Genomic DNA, 21,810 nt, shown 5'->3' with positions numbered 1-21,810 from the left:
AATCAATAATTTATGTTCCTAATATAATATAATATTAATATTTAAAATAAACCAATATGAAACAATTCATTGAAAATAAAGAAAATCACTTGGCCTATTAGGCAAATCGGGCTTTGCATAGTAGGCCGAGAAGTGCGTTCTGGCTATATAACGCCTCAGAAGGGATGTTTGGATCCCCTTCAATACAGTTTCTATGTTCTTCTCTGCTACCACTCTCTTCCTTTGTGTTTTGTTGTGATTTATTAAATATATAATGGTTGAAGATGTACATTAACGGGCACAACCTCAACCACTGCAACAGGTACATTAACACCTACAACTGGCACCCCATCAACCACTGCAACTGGCACCCCATCAACCACTGCATCGCGTACAACATCAACCACTGCAACTGGCACCACATCAACCACTGTAACGGGTTCAAAATCAAGCACTGCAACAGGTACAACATCGACCACTTCAACTGGTACAGGATCAACTACTACAACAGGTACAACATCAGCCACTGCAACAGGTACAACATCGGCCACTGCAACAGGTACAACATCAGCCACTGCAACAGGTACAACATCAGCCACTGCAACAGGTACAACATCAGCCACTGCAACTGGTTCAACATCAGCCACTGCAACTGGTACAACATCAGCCACTGCAACTGGTACAACATCGGCCACTGCAACAGGTACAACATCAACCACTGCAACAGGTACAGGATCAACCACTGCAACAGGTACAGGATCAACCACTGCAACAGGTACAATATCAACCACTGCAACAGGTACAGGATCAACCACTGCAACAGGTACAATATCAACCACTGCAACAGGTACAGGATCAACCACTGCAACAGGTACAGGATCAACCACTGCAACAGGTACAGGATCAACCACTGCAACAGGTACATTAACACCTACAACTGGCACCCCATCAACCACTGCAACTGGCACCCCATCAACCACTGCATCGCGTACAACATCAACCACTGCAACTGGCACCACATCAACCACTGTAACGGGTTCAACATCAAGCACTGCAACAGGTACAGGATCAACCACTGCAACAGGTACAACATCAGCCACTGCAACAGGTACAGGATCAACTACTGCAACAGGTACAGGATCAACCACTGCAACAGGTACAATATCAACCACTGCAACAGGTACAGGATCAACCACTGCTACAGGTACAGGATCAACCACTGCAACAGGTACAGGATCAACCACTGCAACGGGTACAACATCAACCACTGGCACACCATTAACCACCTCCACAACCACAACATCAACTACCACTTCCTCAACCACCACATCAATTACCACCTCGACAACCACAACATCAACTACCACCTCCACAACCACCACATCAACTACCACCTCCTCAACCACAACATCAACTACCACCTCCACAACCACCACATCAACTACCACCTCCTCAACCACTACATCAACTACCACCTCCACAACCACAACATCAACTACCACCTCCACAACCAGCACATCAACTAGCACCTCCACAACCACAACATCAACTACCACCTCCACAACCACCACATCAACTACCACCTCCACAACATCAACAACCACCTCCACAACCACAACATCAACTACCACCTCCACAACCACCACATCAACTACCACCTCCACAACCACCTTATCAACTACCACCTCCACAACCACCACATCAACTACCACCTCCACAACCACCACATCAACTACCACCTCCACAACCACAACATCCACTACCACCTCCACAACCACCACATCAACTACCACCTCCACAACCACCACATCAACTACCACCTCCACAACCACAACATCAACTACCACCTCCACAACCACAACATCAACTACCACCTCCACAACCACCACATCAACTACCACCTCTACAACCACCACATCAACAACCACTTCCACAACCACAACATCAACAACCACAACATCAACTACTACATCAACATCCACAACGTCAACTACTACGACAACAACAACAACTACTACGACTACTACTACTACTACTACTACTACTACTACTACTACTACTACTACTACTACTACTACTACCACCACGAGCACTTCTACAACATCAACCACTACAGCTACATAAACTGCCACAACAACAACCACTACAACAACTTAAACTTCCACAAAAACAACCACACTCAACTGCCACACAATAAAAGACCAGAAGATCTAAAGCTTAAATTATATATCCACATTGTGCAAAGAGAATGCCTTACACATATCTGTAGGGGTGCCGTTGTCAGCCTCGCGAGAGCCCGAGGCGCCAGACTTTCCAGACTTGTATATGGCTAAGCACAGCTGGAGGCCGGGGAGCCAGACTTTTTAGACTTGCAGTCACGTATAAGGTTACCCACAGCTCGAGGACTATGATGTTACCCACAGCTCGAGGACTATGATGTTAACCACAGCTCGAGGACTATGATGTTAACCACAGCTCGAGGAATATGATATTAGCCACATTTCGAGGACTATGATGTTAGCCACAACTCGAGGACTATGATGTTAGCCACAGCTCCAGCACTATGAGGTTAACCACAGCCCCAGGACTATGAGGTTAGCCCACATCTCGAGGACTATGAGCCAGATAATCTTGTCCCCTATCGTTTCCTTGTGAAATCCTAAACGTATAAGATGAGGTGAGCCTCCGTGACTTTGTGTTATCCTCAGCAACCGTCTTCTTCAATCATATATTTTAAAACTGTTTCATTCAGTTTTTTGTTCTTTGATAAAATTATAGGTCTAGACATATTATCCTCTCTGTTTTCCTTAGGTTTACAAACTCACTAGAGTCTCCTCCATTAAATAATCATCCTACCTGTTTCTTCCTCAGTAAGTTGCCTCTTCACTACGTTTCCTTTCACTATCTTCCTGGGTACCAAGCGCTTGGCAAACCTTGCGTAAATTCAGAGATAAAACCTAACTTAGCACTTATTTAGATAATTGTTAATGCAAAGTGCCTTATCTAACTATATTGGTTTTAATGGATGAATGTCCTAGCGCTTCGGACTCCGACAGGCCTTCTGGTTGGGGTCTGGTCAACCACCTAGCTGACTGGTATCTTGCAGTGCGATATATAAAACAACCGGGTTGATCAGGAATTCATTTGAGGGTTTAACAAGTTCCAGTTCGAACACCAAGAGGCTCGGCTAGTTATGCCCAACATGTACGGGAGGGTGATGAGAATTCTTGGGTTCTTATTATTATACAAAAAAATATTATTCCTAATGCTCGAATGCTTTTCAACGAAGCTTTTGCATATTTTGTTCTGCCTCCTAGTTTCGCAACGAGATATTTCTGTGACAGTCTTTAACATTTTGTTATATATGTAAACTATTATGCATCTCTCTCGAGCAACATCCTAAGAGTAGACATTTTATGCGGTCTGACTAATTTAGGTGTTTTATTGAGTGTATTTATGCGGTTTAGTAAGAGCTTTACACGCTCTCTCGGTTAGCAATGGGTCTGTCATGACACCTGTCTTAACCAAGTCTAATCTCCGTCGTTATCTTCGTTATTCTCTACAGTCTGGAACAGAATTATAGCTCAAAACGTCGCTGTACTAATTCCTTTCTAGACTCACTCTTGATCAATAGCCCCCACCTGACACCTGATCCCCAGCCCCCAGCTGGCACCTGATCCCCAGTCCCCAGCTGGCACCTGATCCCCAGCCTCCAGCTGGCACCTGATCCCCAGCCTCCAGCTGGCACCTGATCCCCAGCCCCCAGCTGGCACCTGATCCCCCAGCCTCCAGCTGGCACCTGATCCCCAGCCCCCAGCTGGCACCTGATCCCCCAGCCTCCAGCTGGCACCTGATCCCCAGCCCCCAGCTGGCACCTGATCCCCAGCCCTCAGCTGGCACCTGATCCCCAGCCCCCACCTGTCACCTGATCCCCAGTCCCAAGCTGGTCCCTGATCCCCAGCCCCCAGCTGGCACCTGATCCCCCAGCCTCCAGCTGGCACCTGATCCCCAGCCCCCAGCTGGCACCTGATCCCCCAGCCTCCAGCTGGCACCTGATCCCCAGCCCCCAGCTGGCACCTGATCCCCAGCCCTCAGCTGGCACCTGATCCCCAGCCCCCACCTGTCACCTGATCCCCAGTCCCAAGCTGGTCCCTGATCCCCAGCCCCCAGCTGGCACCTGATCCCCAGCCTCCAGCTGGCACCTGATCCCCAGCCCCCAGCTGGCACCTGATCCCCAGCCCTCAGCTGGCACCTGATCCCCAGCCTTCACCTGTCACCTGATCCCCAGTCCCAAGCTGGTCCCTGATCCCCGGCCTCCAGCTGGCACCTGATCCCCAGCCTCCAGCAGGCACCTGATCCCCAGCCCCCAGCTGGCACCTGATCCCATGCCTTCAGCTGGCACCTGATCCCATGCCTTCAGCTAGCACCTGATCCCCAGCCCCTACCCTGATACCCAGCCCACAGGCTGGGACTGTGGGCTCCTGATCCCCAGCCCCCAGCTGGCACCTGATCCCTAGCCCCCAGCTGGAACCTGATCCCCAGCCTCCAGCTGGCACCTGATCCTCAGCCCCTACCCTGATCCCCAGCCCACAGGCTGGGACTGTGGGCACCTGATCCCCAGCCCACAGCTGGCACCTGTTCTCCAGCCCCTACCTGGCTCCTGATCACAAGCCCCAATCTGCCTCCTGATCCATAGCCCTCAGCCAGCCTCTAGCTGACTGCTGATCTCTAAGCCTCACCTGACTTCTGAACACCAGCCCTCAGCTGCCACCTGATCCCCAACGCTCACCTGGCTCCTGATATCCAGCCCTCACCTGGCGCCTGATCCCCAGCCGTCACCTGGTTCCTGATCCCTAAACTTTACCTGGTTTCTGACCTCTATCCAACAGCTGGTACAGGATTCGCAACGCCCCCCCCTAGCTGTCTTTCCTGATCCACAGCCTCCAGCTGGCACCTGATCCCTAGACCCCACCTTACTCCTGATCGCCAGCCTCCAGCTGGCACCTGATCCTCAGCTTCCAGTTGACACCTGATCCTCAGCCTCAAGCTGACACCTGATTTCTAGCCTCCAGCTGGCACCTGATCTCATGCCTCCAGCTGGCACCTGATCCCCAGCCTCCAGCTTGCACCTGATCCCCAGCCTCCAGCTGGCATCTGATCCCCAGCCTCCAGCTGGCATCTGATCCCCAGCCTCCAGCTGGCATCTGATCCCCAGCCCCCAGCTGGCACCTGATCCCCAGCCTCCAGCTGGCATCTGATCCCCAGCCCCCAGATGGCACCTGATCCCATGCCTTCAGCTGGCACCTGATCTCATGCCTCCATCTGGCACCTGATCCCCAGCCTCCAGCTGGCATCTGATCCCCAGCCTTCAGCTGGCATCTGATCCCAAGCCTCCAGCTGGCACCTGATCCCCAGCCTCCAGCTGGCATCTGATCCCCAGCCTCCAGCTGGCACCTGATCCCCAGCCTCCAGCTGGCACCTGATCCCCTGCCTCCGGCTGGCACCTGATCCCCAGCCTCCAGCTCTCACCTGATCCTCAGCCTCCAGCTGGCACCTGATCCTCAGCCTCCAGCTGACACCTGATCCTCAGCCTCCAGCTGACACCTGATCCTCAGCCTCCAGGTGGCACTTGATCCCCAGGCTCCAGCTAGAACCTGATCCCCAGCCTCCAGCTCTCACCTGATCCTCAGCCTCCAGCTGACACTTGATCCTCAGCCTCCAGCTGGCACCTGATCCTCAGCCTCCAGCTTGCACCCGATCCCCAGCCTCCAGATGGCACCTGATCCCCAGCCTCCAGCTGACACTTGATCCTCAGCCTCCAGCTGACACCTGATCCTCAGCCTCCAGCTGGCACCTGATCCTCAGCCTCCAGCTGACACCTGATCCTCAGCCTTCAGATGGCACCTGATGCCAAGCCTCCAGCTGGCACCTGATCCCCAGCCTCCAGCTGGCACCTGATCCCCAGCCTCCAGCTGGCACCTGATCCTCAGCCTCCAGCTGGCACCTGATCCTCAGCCTCCAGCTGACACCTGATCCTCAGCCTCCAGTTGACACCTGATCATCAGCCTCCAGCTGGCACCTGATCCCCAGCCTCCAGCTGGCACCTGATCCCCAGCCTCCAGCTGGCACCTGATCCTCAGCCTCCAGCTGGCACCTGATCCTCACCCTCCAGCTGACACCTGATCCTCAGCCTCCAGCTGGCACCTGATCCTCAGCTTCCAGCTGGTACCTGATCCCCAGCCTTCAGCTGGCACCTGAACCAATGCCTCCAGCTGGCACCTGAACCAATGCCTCCAGCTGGCACCTGGACCCATGCCTCCAGCTGGCACCTGAACCCATGCCTCCAGCTGGCACCTGAACCCATGCCTCCAGCTGGCACCTGAACCCATGCCTCCAGCTGGCACCTGAACCCATGCCTCCAGCTGGCACCTGAACCCATGCCTCCACTTTTTTACTTGCCAACATCTTGGTCCTGATTCCTGGAGCAGTAACGCAAGTGCTAAAGATAACTTTTCCTTCTCATATTGTTCTTGGCGGATACATACCGATTCAACAATCTGTTAACTAACGCCGAATTTTCTAACACGCCTTCACACCAACATATTTCCGGAGCACTCGTTCATGTCCAGATCAGAGACCGGGCCGCGGGGAGGTTGATCCCCGAAATCAACGCAAGGTATATCTTTGCGTATACCATACATAAGTTATGTTTTCCGACTACAAAATCAAGAAATGGAAATATGTCTGTCAGGAAGTTCATCATGTTAGCTATTAATTATCTTTGCATCTGTATCTTGTAATAAATATCTCTAATATGAACAAATAAATATATTAATCTTAGCAAGATATTATTTCAATTGTTATTAAGTAAATAAACAAAGCTGAACATTGCATATCAAAGAAGCTTATTATTTCTAACTCCGTCGTAACCAAGGCATAATTCTTCTGTCTAACCCTAATTGCTAATCCTCGGTGTGTCTCACATTTTTATTGTTTCACATTTTTATTGTTTCACATTTTTATTAAATAAATATTTAATAAAATATGCAAATAAATATTATCACAGCACCATATTACAATAAAAAGTATTAGGTAAATAGAATCTGCTAAACATATTAGTAGTGACCTTTGTCGAGACGGAAGTGAACTACAGCCAGATCCCAAATAACTGGGCAAAACACCTTGGTGAATCCTACCCGGGGAATTCTTACAGAGTTCCTAAGAACCTTCGTGAAACAGCACATTAAGAAGGTATACAAGATACTTAGTGACGCTTGTTCTCAAGTGGCAAAACTTTCATGTTTTCTTTGTCAGTTTTTCTTGTGTTTATCACTTTGGTTTTCGTAAATTGCTTTATATAGTATTATTACTTTTAAATTTTATGTTTAATAAAAAGCATTCACGTCAATCGACTTTAATTCTGTCCTATTCTTGTAAAGATTTGTGAAATGCATTTGTTGTTCTATAGATAAACATAATAATAGGGGGGTACCACCTCTGGTGCAATTATAGGGGCCCACAGCCTCAAAGAAGGGAACACAGAGCATTCAGAGAAAAACTTGCCATTTAACTCTGAATACGTATGAGTGTTCGCTTTTCCTACCACCCCCCTTTTTTATTGTGTACACTTTATTATGCAAGATTATACAGTTACATATCTGATTTTATACAAAAAATAAACATTGAGAGGACACAAGAAAAAGTTCGCTTCCTAGAGGCTGTAGATTTCCTCGAACTCCTCCGACGTCGGGCAGGAACCGAGGATGCAGCGGGCATTTCCCTTCTGGATTGCGACACTGAGGCGCTGAGAGAGTAAATTTGCCGTTCAAGGGTCTCTTGTAGTGTCAATGAGCTTGGAACCAAGATCCTTAAGAATCCTTCTAGCACTCTCTCCCCATGGGCCTCGGGTCTCAGACCCTATTGGCACGAAGTTGTACCGACGATCTAATTGCCTGTACTTGGCTGACTTGTGTCCTGGTCTGTGTGTCGCCGCGCCTCCTGCTTGGCCGGCAGAGAGGTTGATGTATGTGGTTGCCAGGGTGGATACACAAGTATAGTCCCATGCCAACTGTCTGCCACCCTTCCACGGGCGCAGTGTGATTCCGTCTGGTCGGCCGGCAAAGTTAACAGAGTCACGGTTCAGCAGGTTGCGGGGGGCTCTCTCTCCGCTGGACACTGAGCAGAGGCAAGGCTTGTTTTAATGATTTCATTGACTTCGTCGTGTCTAGTGAGCCAACCACCAGATTTTCCACAGTGTAGGCCATGCAATCCATATTCGTCAGCATCTGTCTCGCCACAAATGCACCTATGAACAGTGTGGATAGGGGCAGCAAGGCGGAGAGCGACTGCAATATGGAGCTCCTGCGGATCAAGACATGTGCCTGTCGCAGACATAGGGACTGCCAAAAGGAAGTCCCCTGCATGGGGAGATTGCACAGCTGTGAGGCGTGCAGGATAACTGGGCGTTGTTGTTGCCTCCAGCAAAGCTGTGGCTTCTATATCTACAATGGGGCTGTCCCAACTGGATTGTTTCTTGGCTTTCGGCATGGCTGGTCTGAGTGCTGGGTCTGCCATGGCACCCCATTTCGTGTCGTATTCCATGTAGTGGGGGTCCTGTATTCCCGCTACATCACTCAGGGTGTCAGGTAGAATTTCCTTAACCAGGTCATCTGATGCTGAGGAGGAAGACAGGAAGGCTGGGACAGCACTTTGGGTGGCGGTGCGGACACCCAAGCCACCGAGCCTGACAGAAAGAGTGGCTTGTTTCCACTGGCATTCGTTGAAGGAGAGGTTAACAACTTTTTCTAGCAAAGTCTTCAGTAAGACGTCATACTCTTCAAGCTTTCGGTTGTCGTATGATGGGGCGCACCTCAGAAAGTAGGTTAGCCTCGGAAGGGATAGGCATTTGGTGAGGAGATATAAAGCATCGTGGGTATCGATGTCACCTATTCTGTCTTCCATCCTCCTAAATTTTGTGATTTTCTTGTCAAGGATCTCCTCAATGGCGTTAGACCCGAGGGGGGCTCCAAGGAGGGTGCTGTTCTCAGCCCTAATGACATGGGCTCCAGGCAAAGCAGACCTTATTCTAATAATTATCTTAAAATTATTATTAATACTTATTATTAACATAATTATGTTAATTATAAATATGTTATGTTAACATAATAAACTTATTACTAACATAATAATTATCTTAAAAAATTATATAATATTTATAACCCCTGTTCTGCTGATGAGAGTGCTTTTGTAGCTCTTCACTTTTGTATTACAGGTCAAAAAGTCGTGATAATTTTTATTTTGAATTGTCTTTGTGCGATGTAAAAATTGCATATAAGTTTTATATGAAAAATAATGGTTTCTCCAATGGTTTCGTTGAAGACATCATAAGAAGGAAAGTGAAACGCCATGCAACCTCTGAAGAGACAACTAACACAACACCTATACACCCTATTAAACTATTTTACAGGAACTTCTTTTCCACAGCTCATAAAACGGAGGAAAGGGTCCTGAAAGATATTGTTAATAGGAACGTTATCCCTACAGACAAAAATCAGAAGATAAAATTGACGATTTACTATAAAACCAAGAAAACGGCCAACCTACTAAGGAGAAACTCTCCAGACACAAAGCAGAACGCTTTAAAAGAGACCAACGTCGTCTATGCCTTCAAATGCCCCCCTCTTGGGAACTGTAAGCCTAAAAAAACTCAGTATATAGGCAAGACAACAACATCTCTTTCCAGGCGATTAACGATGCATAAGCAACAGGGCTCCATTAAGGAACATATAATCTCTTCCCACAACCAAACCATCACCAGAGAAATCTTAGCAAACAACACAGAAATCATCGATAGATACAGCGATAGCAGGCGGCTCGACATCTGCGAGGCAATACACATCAAGAAGTCAACACCAGCAATCAACAGCCAATTAATGCACAACTATATTCTACCCACTTCAAGACTCTGCTCCAATATAGAAGCATCAAGAGATATGGGCCAATAGGCCCTCTGCAATTACTTCCATTCATACCTTCAATACCCATTGTTTCGTGTTCTATCCTATGTTGAAAGTTTTGTTCACCTCATTCAAAACTGTTGTAACATATCACCTCACTCAAAATGAGGGTATAAAATGAAAAATGAAAGCTGTTTAAATCATAGCATAAGTAAGAACTCTGTTTAGTGTTTGCAGGTAATAGTTGTGTGTGTGTAAACTAAAAGTCTTTGAAAATGTAATAAGTTATTACGAAACGCGTTCAAGTGTCGCGTCAGACTAGAAATAAAAATTAATTTTGGAGAATTGATTTTTCAATTACCATCAACAGTGAAAAGAAACATAAGAAAGGTCGAGAAAATTCGTGTTAGAATTATTAATCTTACTTTTTCGGTCATATTTAATAATATATGTCTACAGGAAAGACATCTACCAAAATATACAAATATATATATATATATATATATATATATATATATATATATATATATATATATATATATATATATATATATATATATATATATATATGTATATATGTATGTCGTACCTAGTAGCCAGAACTCACTTCTCAGCCTACTATGCAAGGCCCGATTTGCCTAATAAGCCAAGTTTTCATGAATTAATTGTTCTTCGACTACCTAACCTACCTAACCTAACCTAACCTAACCTAACTTTTTCGGCTACCTAACCTAACCTAACCTATAGAGATAGGTTATGTTAGGTTAGGTAGGGTTGGTTAGGTTCGGTCATATATCTATGTTAATTTTAACTCCAATAAAAAAAAATTGACCTCATACATAATGAAATGGGTAGCTTTATCATTTCACAAGAAAAAAAATTAGAGAAAATATATTAATTCAGGAAAACTTGGCTTATTAGGCAAATCGGGCCTCGCATAGTAGACCGAGAAGTGCGTTCTGGCTACTAGGTACGACATATATATATATATATATATATATATATATATATATATATATATATATATATATATATATATATATATATATATATATATATATATATATATATATATATGCAGAATAACCACATGTGAAATATAGAAAATACTTAACGCGTTTTCGGCTAATTCGCCTTCATCAGAACAAAGTAGAATGAAGATCTGATTGCTGATCAGACCTCTATATCCGCCTGGGCAGATCATCTGACCACCAAAAATAAGCGGAGGAAAGGAATTATAAGAAAGAAGGTAACTGCAGAAGGCCTATTGGCCCATAAGAGGCAGCTCCTATTAATATCTCCAAGTGCCATACGTGTTAAATTATTGCTATATTGTTTTGACGTGCTATATTGAGGCTTAAATAGGGATCCAACTTATACATACCGGGGCTCACATTGAGGCTGATGTTACAATGTTTGATCAGAGCAGACTCGATCACGTTTCGTTCAACAAAATCCTTATTTTTAACAATACATTTTGCCCCTGTGAATTCGATAGAATGATTACATAAACTCGAATGTAAATACAATGCACTGGATTGCTGGGCTGTACGAATAGCATATGAATGCTGTTTTAAACGCGAGGAAAGAGATTTACCTGTCTGGCCGATGTAAACACATGCACACTCATTACAAGGGATGGAATACACACAACCTGCTACAGACGAGGGCGAGTTCATAATTAACATGGACTTAACTGTATTATCATTTTTGAACACTAGATTAATATTAAGGTTCTTCAGAGCTGGGGCAAGATTTACTAGACCTTCAGAATACCAACGAATTTTTCAGTTCTGGTTTAGACTTAGTAGTCTGTTTTAGAAAGTCCTTTTTGCTTGACCAAACGCAAGATCCAAGATCGATTTTGGGTATTTTAACTTCTTCCCAATTTCAAATATATTTGCTATTTCTTCATCGAAAAATTCCGGACTGCAAACTCTCAGTGCTCTGAGAAACATACCAGAAAAAACTGCCCGCTTGACCTGAACATGATGATTTGAATAGAAATGTACATACGAGCACACATTGGTAGGTTTCCAATACACATTGAATTTGAAACTCCTACCAATTCTATGAATCATGATGTCTAAAAAAGGCAGAACACCATTCACTTCGTTCTCAATTGTGAATTTAATTGACGGAACCAGCGAATTAATTTGATTGAGAAAATCAGTTTCGTCATGATTAACCGGCCACAGGCACAAAATATCGTCAACGTACCTGTACCAAAGCAAATTTGAGGGTAAAATCCTGGGAAGGATATATGTTTCAAAACATTCCATGTACAGATTGCTCAAAACAGGGGAGAGGGGATTACCCATCGCCATGCCAAATGTTTGTTTATAAAGTGAATCATTAAAGCTGAAATAATTATCTTTAATGCACAATTTTATAAGTTCAATAATGATGTTAGTAGGCAAAGTTAAATTATACCTTGGGAGTAGATCCCGTAAGAATGACAACAGATCATCAACAGGAACCCTAGTGAACAGAGCCGTCACATCAAAACTCACAAGTTTAAAATCATAATTTAATTTCAAACTAGACAACTTGTTAACCAAGTCCAAGTTGTTTGTTATGTGTGAGTTGGAAATGGAACCTACTACTGGAAACAAGACTTAGACAAGCCATTTGGAAAGTCTATATGCCACAGATCCAACAGAACTAATAATAGGTCTTGCAGGATTATTCGGTTTGTGTGTTTTAATAAGCCCATATAGATATGGGAGAGAAAGGGAACGACTTAAAAACTTAGGAATCAACTCCTTATCGTTCTTGAGCACGGTTTTAAGAGTTTTGTTGAAATGAGCAATAACTCTTTCAATAGGGTCACTATTAACAGGTAAGTAAGTGTCTCTGTCCTCCAATAACTGATTCATTTTTTGGACGTAGTCTTCTTTGTCCATGATGACAACAGCATTGAATTTATCAGCTTTAGTGATATGTAGAGAGTTATCTTTTTTGAGGGTTTTGAACGCTCGCATAAACCTCTCTGGACAATTAGGCACAGTACCCTTAAGTAAAGAACCGTACACCATTCCCTTGCAAATATTGATGTCATCAGCTGAAATCTCACTAGATTTCTCCAAATTGCAAAAACTTTTGGCAATATTTACATAATTCACATCTCTACTTTGCTCTGATGAAGGCGAAATAGCCGAAAACGCGTTAAGCATTTTCTATTTTTCACATGTGGTTATTCTGCATACCTGGATCAGTGTTTTTATGATCATTGATAAAAATATATGTATATATATATATATATATATATATATATATATATATATATATATATATATATATATATATATATATATAAATGTCGTACCTAGTAGCCAGAACGCACTTCTCAGCCTACTTTGCAAGGCCCGATTTGCCTAATAAGCCAAGTTTTCATGAATTAATTGTTTTTCGACTACCTAACCTAACCTAACCTAACTTTTTCGGCTACCTAACCTAACCTAACCTATAAAGATAGGTTAGATAGGTTAGGTAGGGTTGGTTAGGTTCGGTCATATATCTACGTTAATTTTAACTCCAATAAAAAAAATTGACCTCATACATAATGAAATAGGTAGATTTATCATTTCATAAGAAAAAAATTAGAGAAAATATATTAATTCAGGAAAACTTGGCTTATTAGGCAAATCGGGCGTTGCATAGTAGGCCGAGAAGTGCATTCTGGCTATTAGGTACGACATATATATATATATATATATATATATATATATATATATATATATATATATATATATATATATATATATATATATATATATATATATATATATTTATATATATATATATATATGTATATTGTAAGGTAGATGTCTTTTGGTTTCAAGAATTTGTAGTCTTCTTACATCCTGAGTTTTGTCTATTATGCAAGTTATAGGCAAAAATTTTTTTAATATTATAATATTAATAATAATAAAAAATAATGATAATAGACAAAATAATATTTAGTTACATAAATGACAAAAGTAAGGATGTAAAAAGATTACAAATGCTTGAAGCCATTCATATAAAAGCTGAACAAACCACAATAAACAAATAACGGAACTATTCACTCTACCCACTTTGAGAGTAAGGACAACATCGGAACACGAAGATGCCAACGTAGACGACAATGCTCAAAACGGCACGCCCACTTCACCTGATTAATCTTTGTACGTGCTTCATCCCTTTTTTCTGTTTTATTCGTCACCATTTACGTCCCCTATTTATGCCCAATTCTTCCTCCCATTACGTCGTACTCCTCACCTATTTGCTCGATGTACCTGACCTCCCAAATGGTATAATTTCAATACGCCCATTACAGTTCCATGCTACAAGAAACTCAAATCCTAAACAAGAATGAACCCATCCCCTTCCAAGGAGGTAGACTAGACCTTACGTTTATTTCAGCCTCCCTCGTAGTCGCAGCAACATGTTCAGTTGAACCCACACTCACAATCGACCATTATGGGGTCCAAATTGATCTAAGTTTGAATCTTCCCACCCCACCTCCACCAGACGCCTAGAACTTCGCTCAAGCAAAATTTGACGGCTCTCAAAACTTCATGTCAGAGTGGCATAGAAACTGTTGTTCCTGAAGACAATACACATCTACACATCAAGATCTTCAATCTTGATCTGGTAGATCAAGATTTTGTAAAAGTAATTCAAGTTGCAGCCAACCACTCAATTCCACTGAAAAAACAGTCCACCAGACACCACAAAGATTACTGGTACTATTGCAAACGTGTCAAAGAACTCAAACATAGACTCAATAGTACTCGGAAGCCGTACGAAAAGCATCCAAGTGACCGCAACTGAATCTTACTTTGTGAGGTCAAGGAACATGTACCTCATGAGCCCATGATAATCAAAGAACAAAAGTGGCTGGAATGGTTTTCACATCTGAATGAACACACAACTCTTGGAGAGACGTGGCAGCAAATCAACAGGGTCAAAGGAAATGAAAACACCAAAAGCCCCACACCCTAAGGATCCTCAACGGGAATCCGAAGTACTTGCTACCAAATTTGCAGACAGAGCAGCCAGTAATCAGCTTCCCCCAGAGGTACTAGCAGCGCAGAAAAGATTATAGGAAGAAAGATGGCACAGAATCCTAACAGCATGTGCAGAAGTCTCTGACACTAATGCCCCTTTCACACTGAATGAGCTCAATCGGGCTAAGATAAACTCCAAATATACATTCCCTGGAGACGACAAAACAGTCAATAAAATGTTTAGAAACCACGGCCTAGAGGGAGACGCTTCATACCTTAGGTTAATTAATTTGGCCTGACCTTCTCATAATAGACCTACAGCTTAGTATAGAGCAGATAGAGGTCCGATCTCAAAATCCAAAGATCCAGCTAATCCACGACCCATCTCTCTCCAAAGCTGTGCAGCCAAGACGGCTGGCAAAATTGCACTCAATAGACTTGAGTGGAATAAGCCTAAACTGCACCAGGACATGAATGCTTGTAGGAAAGGGGTTGGTACAGTGGAATGTTTTACCATTCTGTTAGCCCACCTGAATGACAGACCAGGAATACTGATATTTAAAAGTAATCACACTAACGTGATATGTCAATGAGAAAATCCGTAGGAGCCGTGATGAGGGTTCGAACCTGGAAGTTCGAAGCCTTAAAGGAATCTGGAAGTAGAAGCCACAGAAAACCCTTGTGAGCTCAGTAGTACTCGAGGTTGCAATCCTTTTGACCATGCCTTTCTTAGTTGACTAGGGCGTGTTCAAATCACAGCCGCGTCCAACAGCGTGATTAACTAGACCTCTTACCGCAGGAGGCTTGGTGAGAGACCGGCCCCTTGGGGACGTTTATCCTAGGAGCATCCGAAATAAAAGGTAATTGCAAGGCAAGGTAACGCTTCCCAGGGGGGCATAGATTTCCCAAAGTTAATTGCCATTACTACTGTCTGTGTTAAGTGACTTCCCACTGTTGCCTACTGTAAATATTTAGTTTCTCTTTTGGTTTTTCAAGAATCAAATGACTGTCGTTAAGGCGGATTAGCATACAATGAACTTGAATCAATGTGGAGCTCATCATTCACTCTACACCTTGATGAAGAAGGATATCCTTAATTTGTTTCTTATCAAGTGCACGTAGCATCTTGTACTTGGCCTGTTCTCATGCATGTGACGAATTGCCTTCCAACATCGAGTTCATGATAAGAGGGAGCTACAGCTAGTTCCACAGATCTTCATTAAGGATAGAAAGTTATCTAGAAATTTGCAGATTGAAATGATGGGAAAGATCCCTTACAGTTAATACCTTTGTCAGGAACACGATGGTTGGCAAAGATCGGAAGTGTAAAGCGGCTTTTACACTGGTGGGATTCTTTAACAACTCATTACCAAATCTCTTCTTCCTCTTGTGATAAATATGTTGCAAGGCAACTATTTCAATGTACTCTGATCCCGCAAATAAGCTATATTTCACATTTCTCAAACCAATCCTAAATGACTTTGAAGGGATGAATTTACTTTATCAAGATGAAGCAGATCAGTGTTGCCTTTACACCTGACCAAGAGTGAAGAAAACTTCACTCTTGGAATGCTCAGATAAGTCGTGCATCCTTATCAGGCAAAGCTTCATGTTAATTTGGACTTCAATTCCATATATCTGCCCCTGGAGAAAGTGAACATTAGTTACGAATTTTCAACAGTAACAGACCAAACAATTTCATAACCCAGGAAAAGTTTCAAAATATTCAAGAAAGATGCCATAATTTTTTAGTGAAAGCAGCAGAGAGCTTCATTCTCGTATTCCTAGAGATGCTGAAACTTTCAAAAAGATGAAAAATCTGTCACCTAGAATATGCCTTAGCCACACACGGCCACCATTTTCAGAACTACATTCGTACTAGCTGACCATTCTAAGCTTAGTGAAACTGAAAGTCAGTGTCGCCTACTGTTAACCATTGACTGGGCCATCATTTGTTAGGGACAAATTCTAACATCTGGATCGTCATTTTGGACATAGGCAATAACTGTCAAGAACGTTGCTGGCGAGCCCATACTGATTGGTCTCGCTGAGTTTGCATTGCAAATATACAGTTTACCCATCAGTAATGCCCTGGTTGAACGGATATTTTCGGGAGTAACATCTGTGAAAACTAAAGTGAGAAATCGAATGAGACTTGAGCTTTTGACATCAATAATGAAACTCAAAACATATCTTGAAGAAAATGGAACTTGTTGCTCATCATTTGAACCACTCATGTCAATGCTTAAATATGAGTCTGCAATATACAAGAACGAGGTTGTGGATGCAGACGAAGATCGTGATAATCTTCAACTGTGAAGACGTGGAAGGACTCTACACTCATTATGCTTTATTCAGCAAATATTTGTAAGATATTTTATTATCATATTTTGTTTATTATATATATGCAGAAATAATATTATTAAAACCATTAAAATCGTGCAGTGTACTCTATGTATTAAAATATATTACTTTGAAAACCGTATCAGTCACTAAACAAAAAACTGGGGAACTCTTATTACAAATTCGGTACTTTAAGACCATCAGTTCGCTACTTTCAGCAATTCGTATCTTACAACCCTGGCTCAGTGCTACGGCAAGGATGGGTCAGGTCACGGAGGCGTCCAGCACGCCTGCCTTGGACTCTTGCTGTTCTTCCTTGGTCATGTATCTGTCAATAAACACATTGCAAAACCTTTGCTGCCCCTTAGTAAATGTTTGTGCTTCAATATGTAGTCCACTGCCAATTCTTTAGAAAACTAAACCAAAATAAGTCTAATTCTGGTACCATTATAAGGCCCAGTTCGGTGTCTTAGTACAATCTCGTTTCATTCCATCTCAACAATAATACCCCTCAATATATCACGTAGTTTAAGCTTTTTGATTTGTATTCTCTAATGCTTTGATGTTTCCTTTACTTCAAGTAATCCATGGAGGAAAATTGTCTATCTCCTCTGTGACCCACTTCCATACTGGTTCTTACCCCTCAGTGTGTGCAGTCCTTACTGATTGTGTATTTTTTACTTGCTTGTCGTTCCTAGTTGAATGTCGTGCATTGTCTCATTGTCTACCACCATTTGCAGTGTGCCCCTTCCCTACTTGCTAATCCATCCCTCACTTGTCCGATCTCTTCATCTGTGTTGCTTCTCGCATCTAACTCGTTGTCAATCCTTGAACTTGTGTCTTCCCACTCTTTCCTCACCTTCCTGATTTCTTCCTTAATATAGTCCTCAAGCACCTGCCTTTGCTTCTCCATCTCAAATTGTATTTGTTGAATTATCTCACTTTTAATTTCGAGGATATAATCCTCCATCCAATCGCACCTGCTCTCAACATATTCCGCTGTCACCTTCTCTAAAATCCTATCCTCCTCTTCCCTGCTTCCGCTTAATCTGGCCGCCCTTCCTGTTTTTGTCATTTTAATATACTACTTTTACCAATGGGCATCCCAATTACCTTGTCTTGCCCTACTAAGAAGGTTAGTGACTATCCAGGTATCTTTTCCAAGGTGTCCTGGCCATCCATGATACTGGCAGGCGTCATAGTACTCCTGGTCACTGTTGGTGTTGGACAAGTGAGAGGTCAATGAGAGGTCAACCCGACACACCCTGTCCCACGAGTCAAAATGTGATACAACACTTATTTCCAAATATTTACATTATTTATTTATTTGACTTCTTATGATTTCAATCAGTTTACCAAATATCCATTCACTTGCATTCACTTTTTCATTCCGATGTTTCATGTTCGCCTCTCCCAAATAATTACGAAACACTGCAGGTCTCATGGCCACAACCCCCCCCACCTCCACTAAGGTTACTATGGCCACTCCACTTCATTCAACACACACACACACACCTAACACCTACATCTAACACACACTTTTGTGTGTGTTAGATGCGAGGGGGAACTGCCTACCTGTAACGATTCGAGAAATAGACCTGGGAGTGGACGTAACACCTAATCTAACTCCTGAGGCACATATAAATTGGATAACGACATTGGCGAACTCTACACTGGCGAAAATTAGAACTTCATTTAAAAATTTAAGTGAGGAGGGTTTTAGGGCGCTTTACACTGCCTACGTGAAACCAGTCTTAGAGTATGCCGCTGTTACCTATCGTACACACAGCTCAGACATCTGTCACCGTATAATTTATATACTCTAGGGGAAAACGGTATATAATTATGATGTCCTAGAGTGTCCCATGATATGGCACAAGACAAGAAAAAACTGATAAATCAGTGTTCACCAGATGGGGTTACAACTATAACAAACATTAACATAGAATGTAATATATTTTCATATAACTCAAAACATATAATATTAAAAGTATTTCAGATGGCAATCACTTAATAAATGGTTACGTAATTAAAAGAAATCTGTCCTCTAGACACAATTAATCTACCTATATACTCAAGACATCAATACTCAACTTATGTAACCCAGACGAGGTCTCGCAGCCAACTGACGGACTCTCGTCGCCACTACCCACAATGCACTCTCTCTCCGCCTCATCCAGGATGAGGGATGGTAAATTAGGACTTTTAATTATTTACAACTAATTGAACAAACAAATGTTCTCAAAATACATAAGAATGCAAATAAAATATAAAAGTTTCTTTCAAATAATATAAGTTACAATGCCACATGCTTAATTACAGTAAATTAACAAATATATGAATATTAAAAGGTGACATCTGGTACTCCCATAACTGAACAGGTCCAGCAATCTAATTCCCCCGAATCTAACAGGTATTAGACATGTGAAGAGCAACCGCGCTCCTGTCTCACTGATATTGCCACACCACATGATAAATTATCAAAATATAATATATATATATATATATATATATATATATATATATATATATATATATTATTAAATATGACCGAAAAAGTAAGATTAATAATTCTAACACGAATTTTCTCAATCTTTCGTACATTACGCTTCACTGTTGGAGGTAAATAAAAAATCAATTCTCCAAAATTCATTTTTATTTCTAGTCTGACGCGACACGGGCGCGTTTCGTAAAACTACATTTTCAAAGACTTTAGTTCACAAATACACAACTGAATAGAACTTACGTATCTCCGATTTTATATCTACATTTGAGTGAGGTGGAAGGGGTGATGTGGCATTAACACAAGACAGAACAAAATGTGGTATTAACATACCACATAAACATACCTGCAGTATATGGCCGGTTTCAAGTTCATGTCATGTCACATGAACTTGAAACCGGCCATATACTGCAGGTATGTTGACGACATTTTTTACACAGGTACCTGATGTCAGACATCTGCAGGAGCTGAAGGAGGCATTTGAGCAGAGTTCCGTGCTGCGTTTCACTTACGAGATGGAAAAGGATGGGAAGCTGCCCTTTCTAGATGTAACAGCCATGGAAAAGGGCGGAGGTTTCCACACTGCAGTCTACACTAAGGAAACAAACATAGGAATGTGATTAAATGCCAACAGCGACTGCCCAGACAGGTACAAGAGGAGTGTTGTTAACGCATATGTCGACCGTGCTCTCAGCCACAGCTCAGAATGGAAGCAAGTCGACGAAGAACTCTGTAGGGTAAGGCAGGTCCTAGTCAATAACGGCTTCTCCAATGGTTTCGTCGAAGACATCATAAGAAGGAAAGTGAAAAGCCATGCAACCTCTGAAGAGACAACTAACACAACACCTATACCCCCTATTAGACTATTTTACAGGAACTTCTTTTCCACAGCTCATAAAACGGAGGAAAGGGTCCTGAAAGATATTGTTAATAGAAACGTTATCCCTACAGACAAAAATCAGAGGATACAACTGACGATTTACTATAAAACCAGAAAAACGGCCAGCCTACTCATGAGAAACTCTCCAGACACAAAACAGAACGCTTTAAAAGAGACTAACGTCGTCTATGCCTTCAAATGCCCACTTGGGGACTGTAAGCTCCAAAAAAAACAGTATATAGGCAAGACAACAACATCTCTTTCTAGGCGTTTAACGATGCATAAGCAACAGGGCTCCATTAAGGAACATATAATCTCTTCCCACAACCAAACCATCGCCAGAGAAATCCTAGTAAACAACACAGAAATCATCGATAGATACAGCGATAGCAGGCGGCTTGACGTTTGCGAGGCACTACACATCAAGAAGTCAACACCAGCAATCAACAGCCAATTATTGCACAACTATATTCTACCCACCTCAAGACTCCGCTCCAATATAGAAGCATCAAGAAATATGGACCAATAGGCTTTCTACAAACACTTCTATTCAATATCCATTGTTTCGTGTTCTGTCTTGTGTTGATAAAATTAATACCCTATTAATACCCTTGTTCTGTCTTGTGTTGATGAAATTAATACCCTATTAATACCACATTTTGTTCTGTCTTGTGTTAATGCCACATCACCCCTTCCACCTCACTCAAATGTAGATATAAAATCGGAGATACGTAAGTTCTATTCAGTTGTGTATTTGTGAACTAAAGTCTTTGAAAATGTAATAAGTTTTACGAAACGCGCTCGTGTCGCGTCAGACTAGAAATAAAAATGAATTTTGGAGAATTGATTTTTGATTTACCTCCAACAGTGAAGCGTAATGTACGAAAGATTGAGAAAATTCGTGTTAGAATTATTAATCTTACCTTTTCGGTCATATTTAATAATATATGTCTACAGGAAAGACTGCTACCAAAATATACTAATATATATATATATATATATATATATATATATATATATATATATATATATATATATATATATATATATATATATATATATATATATATATATATATATATATATATATACATATATAGGTACTGATGAAATGGAACAAAATAAGTTTATTTAAATTTATATACGTATCCAGCT

At 42.3% G+C, this 21,810-nt stretch overlaps 1 protein-coding gene across 1 annotated transcript; it reads right to left on the bottom strand.

Annotated features, from left to right (window-relative positions):
* Positions 1 to 242: 242 nt before the first annotated feature.
* LOC123758943 (calphotin-like) lies at positions 243 to 18,347 on the bottom strand. The gene is made up of 2 exons (XM_069334293.1): positions 18,048 to 18,347; positions 243 to 1,373 (listed from the first exon to the last, which is right to left on the bottom strand). Exons 1-2 carry the CDS (start codon positions 18,345 to 18,347, stop codon positions 243 to 245), a joined length of 1,431 nt encoding a protein of 476 aa, XP_069190394.1.
* Positions 18,348 to 21,810: the final 3,463 nt, after the last annotated feature.

The sequence above is a fragment of the Procambarus clarkii genome, chromosome 31 (assembly GCF_040958095.1).
Source record: "Procambarus clarkii isolate CNS0578487 chromosome 31, FALCON_Pclarkii_2.0, whole genome shotgun sequence".
NCBI lineage: Eukaryota > Metazoa > Arthropoda > Malacostraca > Decapoda > Cambaridae > Procambarus > Procambarus clarkii.
The sequence above is the reverse complement of the archived record's forward strand: the minus strand, read 5'-3'. Positions and strand labels throughout refer to the sequence as shown.

Excerpts from the sequence above, each read along its gene's own strand:
- LOC123758943 (XM_069334293.1), bottom strand. The coding sequence starts at position 18,347 with ATGACAAAAACAGGAAGGGCGGCCAGATTAAGCGGAAGCAGGGAAGAG. Across the intron at positions 1,374-18,047 it reads CAGATGAAGAGATCGGACAA|GTGGTAGTTGATGTGGTGGT; the intron begins GTGAGGGATGGA and ends GTGGTTGAGGAG.